Below are 12,488 nucleotides of genomic sequence, written 5' to 3'. Positions count from 1 at the left end.
TCAAGTTTTGTTTTAGTATAAAGAAATCTTGTTGATTTTTGATTGTGAAGTACTTTCCTAGTTTTTGCTAGCATCCTGCTAACTTGGAAATTTTTAGCTTTGTAAAGGGCATGCATTACTGATGTAGACTCCTATAAAAACCTGCTTTATTCTGCTAAATATCATGTCACATAAATCGATGATACAAACAGAAGTGTACAACATTTTAAGGAAATGGTGTTACTTTTCTCATTGCTTTTGTCATACATTATTACAACTTACATTCTAAGAAAGCAAGTTTGCTAGGTGAGTTATTAAATTTGGATTTGAACCATAACAAAATACAAACATAATTAAACCTGGGCTTTCGCTTTACCACATTTTCACTTGGCATCCTATGAAGGAGCTTAATGAAAATTATTTGCAGGCCAAGTTGAATTCAATGAAAGAGCAATTTCTGAAGAAAACTCAAAAAGTTTGGCATTAACATCTTCAGTGGTGCTTCATACATGAGAATTGTTTTTCCTCTTAATGTTCTCCATATTATCCTTTTCATCATAGTCCATTGTTTTGGATTTTTTTTTCAGTTAACTAAATTATTTTCTTAATTTGGTCCTTCTCTATTATTACTGGTTCTCTAAATGTAGTAAGTTAAATAAAACAAGAGGAATTCTGTTAGGAAAACTGGTATTCTCTGCCTGCTATTCTGTGCTGAACTAGGTACTTCAGGCAAACAACTGTCTCAGTGTACAGTGACTGCTTAGATGAGTCAGCTAGTTTGTAGTTGTGATGGATCTTTTTGGGTTTGAGGGGTTTTCTGCTTTATTGGACTCCCAGAATCTCTCCTGCACTGTTGGTATGTCATCCATAGTTATGTTAATTTTTATTTATTTATTGCTAATTTGCTTTAAAAATGCTAAAGGAAACACATTATGTTGTGTGTAAAGAACTCAACAGATTTGTCACTCGACTCTAGTTTTTCAGTAGTATTACTACTAAATTTATTATTAAAAATATGACTACTGTGCAGTTCATTCTGCTGTTGTGAGGAGTAGAATAGTACTTTGTTATGGTTCATTTTCCAAGTGGTGTAAGGATTTTTATTATCCTGGGCAGGTGAATTAGGAATTAAATTATTTAGCAATAAAGCAGACAACACTTTGGGATTTAAGGAGTCTGTCAGTGAAAAATATGCTTCCCTTTTAAATTACATCTGCTGTTGTCCTTTTCATACAGGGGTTCAAACTTGATTTTGCTTTGAATTGTGAATTTGTTCCTGTTGAATTCAGTGACATCCGACAGACAAAGGCAAGCTTTAAAAAGCTGATGAGAGCTTGTGTTCCCAGCACAATTCCTACTGATTCTGAGGCAACATTCCTTAAAGCACTTGGGGAGTCAGAGTGGTTCCCACAGGTAATTTATATGACAGATACTTCTGATAATCTATACGCAGTACTGCTCACACAAAATAAATTTCAGGCTCTTCTGACAGAGAACTATTGTGTTCTAACCAGCTGTTCTTCTTTGCTCATTTCAATTACTTCACATACTATCAATTCTGTCATTACCTAAGTATTATTATTTTAATACAATCATAACATTGACTAATCTGGGAGGCATTTTTTATAGCATAATTTATGTTTTGTAGCATGGAACACATACACAAGAAGAGATCACTGGTTTTTCTGTCTATATAGATTTATGGTCTTGGTTTTAACTGTTTTTTCTTATTTTATGTATTTTAAAAATCAGGAAAAAAATGTAGAACAATAAATAAGCATTTTTATTTTAAAACCAACATTCTACTCTTCATATGTGTTCCCACCCTGAATTTCAATATGCACAAGTTAACAAATAAAGCAAACATCTGTTGCCTGTTGTGGGATGTGGGGAAGTGCTTGTTGAGAAGAGAGGATTTGTATGTGTGTTAATCTGATCTCTTTGAATCTGTATCTTTATTTCCCTATCCCATATTCCCTTACATAAGTATTAACCAAACAAAGGCAAGACTGGAACACACTTTGCAAGATTCAAATGAAGAAGGATATGGGAAAGCCAGCTCTTTGTAAATCTAAAACCATTTTAATTATAGTGAATGTTTTTTAACAGTTGCTTGTTGTGTGTGGAATCTGCTGCTGTATATATTCTTCTCAAATGCAATTAATCATACAAAACAGAATTTTTTATGCTGATTTCTCAGAGAGGAAATACATGTGAGTAACACAGTCATTTCAGTAATTCCACATTTGAAAATGCACTCCTGATTGAAATGTGCTGTAGTGCAACAAGTGGCTTAACTTCTTCCCTGAGGTGTGGCCACTCCATGGAGAGCAAGGAGCTGGTCATGGCTGTGCCTGGCCAACATGTTTTTCAGAAAGGGGAAAAGTGGGAAGAGCATGAGGACGTGACTCCCTCGTTGTGTGAACATTTTCAGGTGCAGTGGAGTTGAGCGAGTTGATAAGTGTAGATAAACAAATTGAATGTCACTTTGAGGAAATAAACATGTCCCTATAGCAGCAGAGAGACTGAGGGGAGATAACACTTTTGGCCTGTTTCAGAGGATCACTCTTTGCTTTGAGTGTGTCACTCTTTGCTCAGGACTAGATCATAATGTCACACACTAGCTGTGTGACATTTAAACCACATCTCTCTGCTTTAAATCACGTCATATGTGACTTATGTGATAAAGTTAATTTATGATCTGGCACATTTTCTACTATTCCCGTGAAAGAACACAGATCTGTCATTTAGGAAATGTGTTTTTATTGTATTATGCTTTCCTCTTCTGGGCAATAGAAGTTTAACATTATTGATTTTAACACTGTAAGGACTAACTCTCTCTTTATAAGAATGTGAATACATAAGAAGAAATTTGAAATGCTGCCCTGTGTTCTGAATGCAAATTATAAAAATGCGTGGTTTGCATTTTTAAGACTGAATATGTCTAACCAGATTGCATATAAGTTTCTTCATTAAGAATGGGAAAAAACAGCCTTTCTTCTGTTCTACTGCCTGAGAAAGTATAGAACAATAAACTAGCTGCTTGTGGTTGTAAAAGTGGTGCTTTTTTCAGTGGTTTTCTATAACAAATTGAAGGAAACTTTGTTTAGGTTTTTTTTTCCTAATTAATGGCTACTTGAACGCTCAGAGGAGTCAAGGTTTTTCCATCACAATTTCCATGGTAATATTCATCAGATTGGTGGTTTTTTAAGAGGAAAAAATCAGACTGCCCAAAACAATGATGAATTTTCTAGTGTTTAGCTATTTGTTTGGTTGAACATTTTTCCTCTTATTTTCTTCAGTTTAATTTTCTTTTCACTCTCCTGTGCCTTCTGTCCTTTCTGAACTTACTTTTCTTTGCATAAATGGTCTTAGATGTTTCTTGCCATTTCTTATTTGTCTTCCTATACTGTTTTCTTCCTCCTTTCTGGCTTTCATCTTTCCTACTGCTTCTATTGGTTGGTTATATTCAGTGCTCCCCAAAGAGCAATACTGTAAAAAGCTGAATTGTTTATATGTTATATTATCTCATTGTTTACAAGAGTGCTGTCATAGTACGACAAAAACAGTGGAAACATCATAGCGTTTTTCCTTTTAGTAAAAACAATGTGAAGTCTCACTGTAAGATAAAGTTGCTCAGATTCACCTGAATTTTTTCATCCTGCTTATACCTATCACATTTGAAATGGCATCATTCAAGTCAATAAGTCTTCCAGAGAAATCAACTAACTCACCTGCTCAAGGAATTTTAACATCACTGCATAATAAGTATCAAGTTCAAATAATTAATGTGTCCTCTTTCCATATGTTTTAGCCTGTCTGCCCAACTATCTGAACTGTTTCTGGGTCTATTTTTGCATTTGTGGTTTGATTATAAGTAGTGTTATTATTCTTCAATTCATTAATTTCCAACTTCCATCAGAACTAAGCATTAAAAATATTATCTTGTAAATATCTTACATAGGTTCTCCATCAAAATACTTAGTGACTTTATGGAACCTTAACATTTCACAGGAAATTATTTTAGTGTTAAGCCCAGGATGGAATTCCTCTACAGTAAATCTGTCAGCCATTCTCCTTTTTATGACAGCTATTTTATTACACTACTCATTGGCTTTAATAGTTTAAGTTCCTATCTTCAAAAATTTCCCTAGTTTTATTGTAGTTCAGATGGAAATTCTTAGACGGCTACATTTTATTGTTGTCTAATCGGTTGCATCAACGTGTTTCTCTGTGCTGTATGTTAATCTCAGAACACCTTTTTAAATATTAAGTGCTAAAATATTCTAGTTATTGATATTACCTAGAAATTTATCTTATGCTTGAGTACATTATTCATTCATAATGCTTTATAGCTTCACAGGATAATGCAACTGGGCGTGATCATCTCTGAACTCCTGGAAAATGGTTCTTCTGTTATGGTTTGTTTGGAAGATGGCTGGGATATAACTGCACAAGTAAGATGCTATTAAAACCTTGAAATAGCTAAATATTAAGAAAAAACACCGAGCATTACTGTTTTACACAAGTGACAGATGATTTGCTATAACATTGATAAATTTGTGTTGTGGCAGCAGAGACAAAACTAGAATGCATGAATCCTTGCATTCATTTGCAATTTACACCATGAAATAGTTCCTTAAAATGAATTTGTTCCAAAGGTCCAGATGTACTTAACAATTCTAAGGCTTAGATACAAAATCAGCATTCCTGCACCTGACCATATGTAAGAATGAAAGCTAAAAGTTGCCACAACTGTTCTTTTTAAACATACTACACTCTAAACACAGAAGAAATTCATTCTCTTCCATTCACTCCATAAATGGAGTTAGGAGACCACACACAGGGAGAAAACTAAATTTGTGCCAAAGTGACTGTAGCACCTGCTGCAAGGACAGATCACCACAAACTATAAATTAAGTGAACGAAGACCCGGTGCCTCATTTTGTAAAGGCATTGTGTCCATGCAGTTGTTTCATAATTCAGAAGATAAACACAGATATCAATAAGTCTGTAAATAAAAACCTCATGTGCAACCAGCATCCTCATACCAGGTAAACAACTCACAAAAGAATGTTAATGTAATTATTAGAATCACTGTCAAACAGTAAAGAATAGAGAACAGGACGTGCATAGCTGGAAGTGGAAGCAGTCTGTGCTGTATTTTCAAGTCTCCTGAGATGCTGCTTATAAAGACAGACTGAAGTTGGCTGGTAATCATCATAGCATGGCAGTGCTGCAGGAAATCTAAAGTCAAGCTCAGGACCAATTCTTTAATGCTTTCTTTGCTGAGGTAGCAGATTCTGCCTTAAAACTGTTTATGATAGAAGTGGTTTTATTTCCAATGCCATTAAATGTAGTAATCATTGTGATGACTTCCCCAGTCTGTAGTTGCTTAGATTTGACTTTTACTGATATTATGAAGCCTCAGTTTAATTGAAGCTTTTTCATATGAGATATTATTTGACTTGTTTTATAAAAATACTTAATGTATGTGATAAAATACTTGCCATTGAGTTTATATGAAAGCTTTTGTTTTCTTGAACGATAAACAGATTATGGAATGTTTATGTTCATTTACTAAAGGGTTCTCCTAACTTCTGTCACTCTTAACACAATATATCCTGTCTTGTGATCCAGGTGGTATCTCTGGTGCAGTTACTCAGTGATCCCTTCTATAGGACACTTGAAGGCTTCCGAATGCTGGTGGAAAAAGAATGGCTCTCTTTTGGTCATAAATTCAGTCAACGTAGTAATCTGAGTCTCAATTGTCAGGGTAGTGGATTTGCTCCTGTTTTCTTACAGTTCTTAGACTGTGTGCATCAGGTAAGTCAACCTCTATCTAACTTTATTTACAAGAAGGATACATAAAGAAATGTGTATATGCCAATATTTTAGACGTTGTGGATAAGGGTTTGAGAAGGCTAGTAATGTCCTTCTCTAGTTTTTATTAAAGTGAATGGAGTGCACCTCAAGAAGAGGAGTGGTTGTCTAGAGGAGACTGACCCATCTGCACAAAGCAGACTAAGAAGGATGATTGGCAGTATGGATCTATTAAGGTCATATATGTGGAGATTTCAAATAAAAGTTTTTTAAGCTAAGACTGGCTTTTGGCAGTCTTAGCTTAAAAACATCTTTATTCAGAAGAAGGAATTGACTGATTTTTACAGTGACATTTTTTAATGCCTTGTGCTGATGATGAGCCTTGAAAAGGCCTTGTACTTCATTAATTCTGGAAACAATGATAGCCATAAACCAGGGGTCCTGAGATCTTCTGATTTTTTTATGTAGTACATGTTCAGAAGAAGAGGGACATCAACAATTGTGTTGTGTAGGAAGAGGTTAGTTTAAGAATATTATACTCATTTCAAGTTGATTCTGAAGTCTATCCTTTTCTTGATTTGAAACCAGTCAATGTAAATTCTTCGCAGAGTTTCTGTGTATGCAAACCCAGGATAGGCGCTTGCACAGTTCCTTTGTACCTGTGTCCTTCTTGTCACACTTCTCTTGTTTTTCTCACTGGAAAAGCTGAAAGTCTCCTTAACATTATTAACCTGTATTAAAATTTATGGATGACCATGTCTCACAGAAGATAACTGTTGAAGCACCAGCCTTCTTACTGGGAAGACATGTTCATAGTGAATACTTGCATGAAAGAGAAGTCAGTAAGTAGACTTACTCTGCTACCTGAAGCAAACTCCACAGATTAAATAACTTGCTAAACCAGTGAGAAACCATCTTCAGATATGAGTCAGATTGATAATGAATGAGTTTATAAGAAGATGAGTAAAGACTTACAGAAGAGCATGTTACTGAAAAGAAAAACTTTATTTGCATCCCAATGCTAAACACCAACAGTCATCATTATTGCTGTTTTGGAAGTTAATGAATCATATCCTCGGAATTTGGATTGATTCCTACAGCATTCCCCTTAGGGAAACCTTAGAAGTATTTGTCATATCTCCTGTTCCATCATTCTCTTTCCCAATGGTTGTGGTGCTCGGGTTTGTTTTATTTTAAATAGGGAGATTTCTCTAAAAAGAATCAGTACTGCATCTTTCATTCTTAATCTGCCCAGTTGTCACACTAACTGTTTCTTAAAATAGGCTTAGGGTTGTTGCTCCTTTTCTGAAGTAGAAAAAATATATTCTTGGTTGCAATGGCAATTCAATACTGAAACCCGTCTTCAGTACTGAAACCCATCTGCCTGGTGGTTTGTTCAATTCTGCATGTAAATCATACATTTTGGTCATGGTGCTGTATTCTCTCTGCTGTCAGGAGTCTTCTCTAAGCTTAAATTACCTGATTGGTATAGCTCTGTCTATTAGTGGAATGGAGTGAACTTATATTTGATTTTAAGCAGTAGTATAATTTCAAAGTGAATCACTCCAGCATCTCCCCATCAACCATTTGCTGATGCCTACATCCTCTTTCTGACCCTTGAAACACTTTGCTCCAGTTCTACTGTAATAAATCTTAGAAAGTTGGCATAAAGAAAAGCAAGGAAATTATCCACGCATACCTCTATGGTGTTTTTTTCTTGAGTCCAGAGATCACACAGACTTTGGAACAAATGGGTTATCCAGAACAAAGTTAAAATTTAAATTCAACAATTTTGGTTTATTGTCATGAAATAGAATTTACCATGTTTTCTTCATGGCAGAACTCTTGGGGTTTCTTTTAAGTTATGTTTAACGCAGTCTGCAGCTCTAGGATCATATAATAGTGAGTTACAATCATCCCACCTTTAAAAGTTAGGATGAAATGTAAAGTGGGATAAATCCCTGATGTTAACAACTGTCAGGTATGATTTTGCCTCAGGCTGCAAGGTGCCTAAGACACTGCTGCTTGAAATGTGAATGTACCAGGGAAACAGAAGAGCATTGCCTTTGTAGTTCACCTCAGACAGCGGCTTTGGTGCGCGACACAGATATCTGACTCTTCTCTATCCTTCCGAGGCATTATAAAGGGTACAGGTTATTAGCAGACACATTTTACAGAAAGGTCTGTATTTCCTGGTCTGTGAGTCTGGGCTGTGTCCACGTGCCCTGGCTGCAGCAGTGTCAGCAGGAGGATTACCTCCTGCAGCCCATCTGGAGCTGTTCATTACTGCTGCTCCGGTGGAGTCAGCACCCCTCCAGTCTGTTAGCTGAGGGCTTCACGTGACCCTGCCTGCCTTTTCCAGCCAAAATGATAGAAAAGATTTGGTAGAAAAGACCATTAGAAGCAGTTCAGCAGCTCAGTCTGAAGGAGGCAGTAACTTTGTGTGAGGAAAGGTAGGGCTGTGTAGGGGTTATAATCTTTTTACCCAGTGTTGTCTTTATCCAAGACATGGCATGGGAACAGAGCTCTGTTGCATAATCAGTGTAATATAGATAATTTATACTAGTTTGCTATTAGAAAAAAATCTGTAAGATAAATGACTTAGCATCCCATTGAGAATGCAATTCTGAGTAAGTTTTCTAGAACCAAATTTATGAAGATTAGTCTTCTAACTCATGATGGCATACTATTGACATACCAAATTGTAACAGTATGGTTGTAAATTCTAGGGAAATTATTTTGGAGTCAAATTAATGGAAATTTCCTAGGAATTTACTGTAAAAAATAAATTTAGTAAACATTTGTACTTGAAAATTTTTGTTAAGCTTCATTGGTTTCTATGCAACTTGTTAGACAACTACAGAATCCAGCTAGATTGCAATTTGACCCTGAATATATTATGATCAGTTTTTTAAAATTGCCTATTAACTGGAAATAGATGTTTGGTCCTTTCAAAATATTTTTAACCATTAGTGTACCTCCATATAGGAGGTACAGTCAGAAAGTCACCACAGAGCCATTACATGCATTATTGTCATGGGTTAAACTAAAGATACAGAGAAAACAACTGAAGCAGTGATTCCTAAATTAGAACTGCATCATCTTATAAAAAGTCATTGTTTATGCCAATATCTCCAGGTGTCAGCTGAATTATTAATGCAAAATCAGTCTTTCACAATAGCAGCATCTGGCACATACTTTCTCTGCTTCTAAGGAGACTGAGTTTATGCAAGTGATGTCAGTGAGGAAGCTTTTCTTATTTTTCTTCTGTGTCTATTTGGTAATTTATTAAATATAATTAAAACAGGATGATTTTCTAGAGCTGACTTCTCTTAAGCTCAATAACGAGCTCTGTTACAGCACTCTGTGTAAGAGGAGGTGAGTGTGCTACTCCCATGGTAGATATATTCAGATATTCCAGTGTTTGCAGGAGTAGCCTAGCAGTGATTACTAGCTAAGGATGTTTGGAGTACTATATTTCTCGTTTATACTAAGTAAATATTGATGTATAATGGAATTTAGAAAAAACAGAATATTTTAGAAAACTGAGGCTGATAGAAGTTTTGGAAAACTAAAGAAGGCTGATAAATATGCAAGATTATTAAATACATTTGGAAAATACTTCTGTGGGAACAGTGATTTTGAAAAGAATTCTAAAATATTGAGTTTCTTTAATCATAGTATTAGAAACACCTGTAGGTCTAATCAGGTTTTAAATGTTCATATATTATGGAGATTAAGCATTTTAAAAAATAATGCAGTTACTTTGTCCCTGTAGACTTATCTTTCTAGGTGGTAAGTGTTGAAATTATAAAGTGTAAAACATTGCTTGTATTTTACATGTAATATTTGAGCATATCCCTTAAAATCAACGAATTAACTGAAATGCCACGAAAGGATTATCAGAGAAAAATCAGCTACATTTAACCTCAACCTAAGGGGCTGTTTTGCCTACAAGTAATAACAGTATCTCTTTTGTAGTTATTTTTAATTGCTTAAATTAACACAATTATTTTCTCCTGTGTTAAATTTCTAATTTATCATGTCTGATGCTGGAGCTTTATTTTATCAGCAGCTTTTGTCCCTAATATCTTAGTTTAACTGCACTGCAGCTAAACAAATCAACAGTAACAGTATTCACTTCACCTAACTATGGAATCTTTTCCAATCTCCAGGTGTTCTGAAATCAACCACAAATGTTAAAACACAAGCAACATCAATGACTATATTATTAATCTTTATCAAAGAAATGTCATATAGTTGTTTTCTCTTAAAAAGTAAATTGTATTATAGTAAATTCTAATTGCTTCTGGTTCCAGAAATCTCATAAATGGGATCACCCACAACACTTAGATCCATGGCAGGATTTTACAAGCAGCTTATTCTTGTAATTCTTGTGTGTATTAAAATAATGATTGGACCATAAGTAGAAATTAAGAAAGTAGAAATTAGACCCCGTATAAATCATGTAAACTAGCAGAATATCATCTTTCCTTCTTACTGTATATTAAAGAAAACTTCCCCTAACACAAGGAGAAAATGTGTATTGAAGTACTCGTATGTGTGTGTCCAGATGCACACACATGCAGAGCTTTTTTGGATTTCTGCCCAATAGTAATTTTTGAACAGAATCAGTGTACTTGAATTATATTTTAATTTAATATGTGGCAGAAAAAAATGTTTTTTTTTTTATAAAGAGAACTACAATGTTGCTTAGTCTATGAAGTTGGAGCCTTGAATTTATTATAGAAAAAATTCTGCTTAACTGTTCTTACAAATCAGTGCAGGAATGTAGTCATTTGTATGAGGAGAGAAGTGGGGATAAAATCAGTGTGGTTATATTGAACTGAGATGTCTTAAAGTATTTTAGCATTTGAAATGCCTAGCCCCAAGCTCATAGTGAGATACGAGAGCAACAAATTCTCTGACTGAAATGCTGTGGATGTGTTTTTAGGTCCTTTCAGTCACTGTTTGGTAGACAACCTTTCCTTGCTAAACACTTTTTTTCCCTTTATTTAGCTGGTTGGGGTTTTTTCAGTTGGTATATGACAAAATCTAAACATAAGGAGCTTCAAGTAGTCTAGTACAAGTCCCATAAGTACTGAAAAAAGCCCCATTTCTCCACTGAGTAACTGATAAGTAGAGACTAGATAGAAAACATGAATTGGGAAAATGAGTGGTGGAAATGAAAAAGATAAGGCAGGGTAAGCTTGCAGAACTAAAGGTATTTTACAGGTTTGATGTGAAGCTAAATAAAGCACAGTAGGACATATTTGAACTGTGAAATTCAAGCAGCAATTTCTTTTTCAATTGCAAGTTGTACATATTTCCACTGTACTTAGGAATTTTCAGTTAATTACCATGTTTAATTCCGAAAATAATGATCATGAGTCATAAATTTATTTGAAGAGTAATTTTTAAATTTTAAATTAACATGGAATTTCTCTGAGCAATATCTCATCAAGATTTTTAGAATCGTTCATTTTATGTGGATATCAAGCATGAATAACTAGTGCTAAAAACTTTTGCCATGAATATTAAACTTCATGTGTAAAATCTTACACCAGGGTCTTTAGGATAATGTTAAAGAGGAAGCAATTGTGAAGAATCAGCTATCCCACAGTGCTGTACTCTGATGATCTTGTATAGTTTTCTTAAGTATTTGCTCCTGACTCCTGTTGGAGACATTCACTGAATTGGATAGATACCCAACCTAATAAGGATAACCATTTAGGGTGTTACATACATTTCACAGTTTTAAAAGAATAATGGCAAGGCACCTGCTCAGTGTGAGAGGTTTTTCATATTGTAATATTTTGGGTCAAATTTTGAAAAGGAAGAAATATGTGTAGACTAGAAAGTACTTGAGAAATTAGCTGTTTCAGGAGTGGTAGATGGAATATCGTTTGCAGCATTTTCTCTGTACATGTCTGCTATGTGGGGTTGTGAGTAATAGCAAGAAATCCACTGCAAAACCTTCCAATTAAGGCTTCATTTCCAGCCACATCCAAGGAGTAGCATCTTTGCCTGTGAAGTTACATGGTGTCTCAAGAGTCATCACAGAAGATTTATATCCAGTTTGATTCCTTTGAAGAATTCTGGGGTTTGTACAGAGTATAATACTGCTTATTATACAGTACACTCTGTTCTGAAATGTTTCTGCAGCATAGACAATACATGAATTTATTTAGCTTTAAAATATTTTTAGACAAAATGCTTATGGATCCATTCTTTTTCAGCATTCACAGCGGAATTATTTTGCTGTCATTTCACTTTATTATTTCTTACATATCTATTTGTATTATACCTCAATATACATTTTTTCCTTTTTTTTCTTTTTTTTTAATTTTTTTTAGATTCATAACCAATACCCGACAGAGTTTGAGTTCAATCAATATTATCTGAAGTTTCTGGCTTTTCATCACATATCAAATCGATTTAAAACATTTCTTCTGGATTCAGACTATGAAAGACTAGAACATGGTATGTGTGATGTTTGTTTCTTGCATATTACTTTTGTAGTTTTTGGTATTTTTCTCCTCTGTTTGGTTTACAAAACTTTGCCTAGTTTAAGATGGTCCAGTAGTTTCATGGTGATGGTGTAATGAATTGCATTTCAGGTATAAAAAGCAAAATGGAGTTGAAGAACATGTAGAATTTTCTGCATCAGTGATTCCTGAGCCGTG

At 34.7% G+C, this 12,488-nt stretch overlaps 1 protein-coding gene across 5 annotated transcripts in view; it reads left to right on the top strand.

The window, feature by feature from the left end:
- SBF2 (SET binding factor 2) overlaps positions 1 to 12,488 on the top strand; it is a 257,500-nt gene that overhangs the window by 229,941 nt on the left and 15,071 nt on the right. For all 5 annotated transcript variants that reach the window (XM_051803854.1, XM_051803853.1, XM_051803856.1 and 2 more), the window contains 4 exons: positions 1,216 to 1,392; positions 4,335 to 4,436; positions 5,620 to 5,805; positions 12,159 to 12,285. In XM_051803854.1, coding sequence (XP_051659814.1) covers positions 1,216 to 1,392; positions 4,335 to 4,436; positions 5,620 to 5,805; positions 12,159 to 12,285 — 592 coding nt within the window. The remainder of the gene's footprint in view (positions 1 to 1,215; positions 1,393 to 4,334; positions 4,437 to 5,619; positions 5,806 to 12,158; positions 12,286 to 12,488) is intronic.

Source organism: Manacus candei, unplaced genomic scaffold, assembly GCF_025592945.1.
Source record: "Manacus candei isolate 608988 ecotype Guabito, Panama unplaced genomic scaffold, ASM2559294v1 h1tg000060l, whole genome shotgun sequence".
In the NCBI taxonomy this organism is placed as follows: Eukaryota; Metazoa; Chordata; class Aves; order Passeriformes; family Pipridae; genus Manacus; species Manacus candei.
This window is presented reverse-complemented; position numbering and strand designations above follow the sequence as displayed.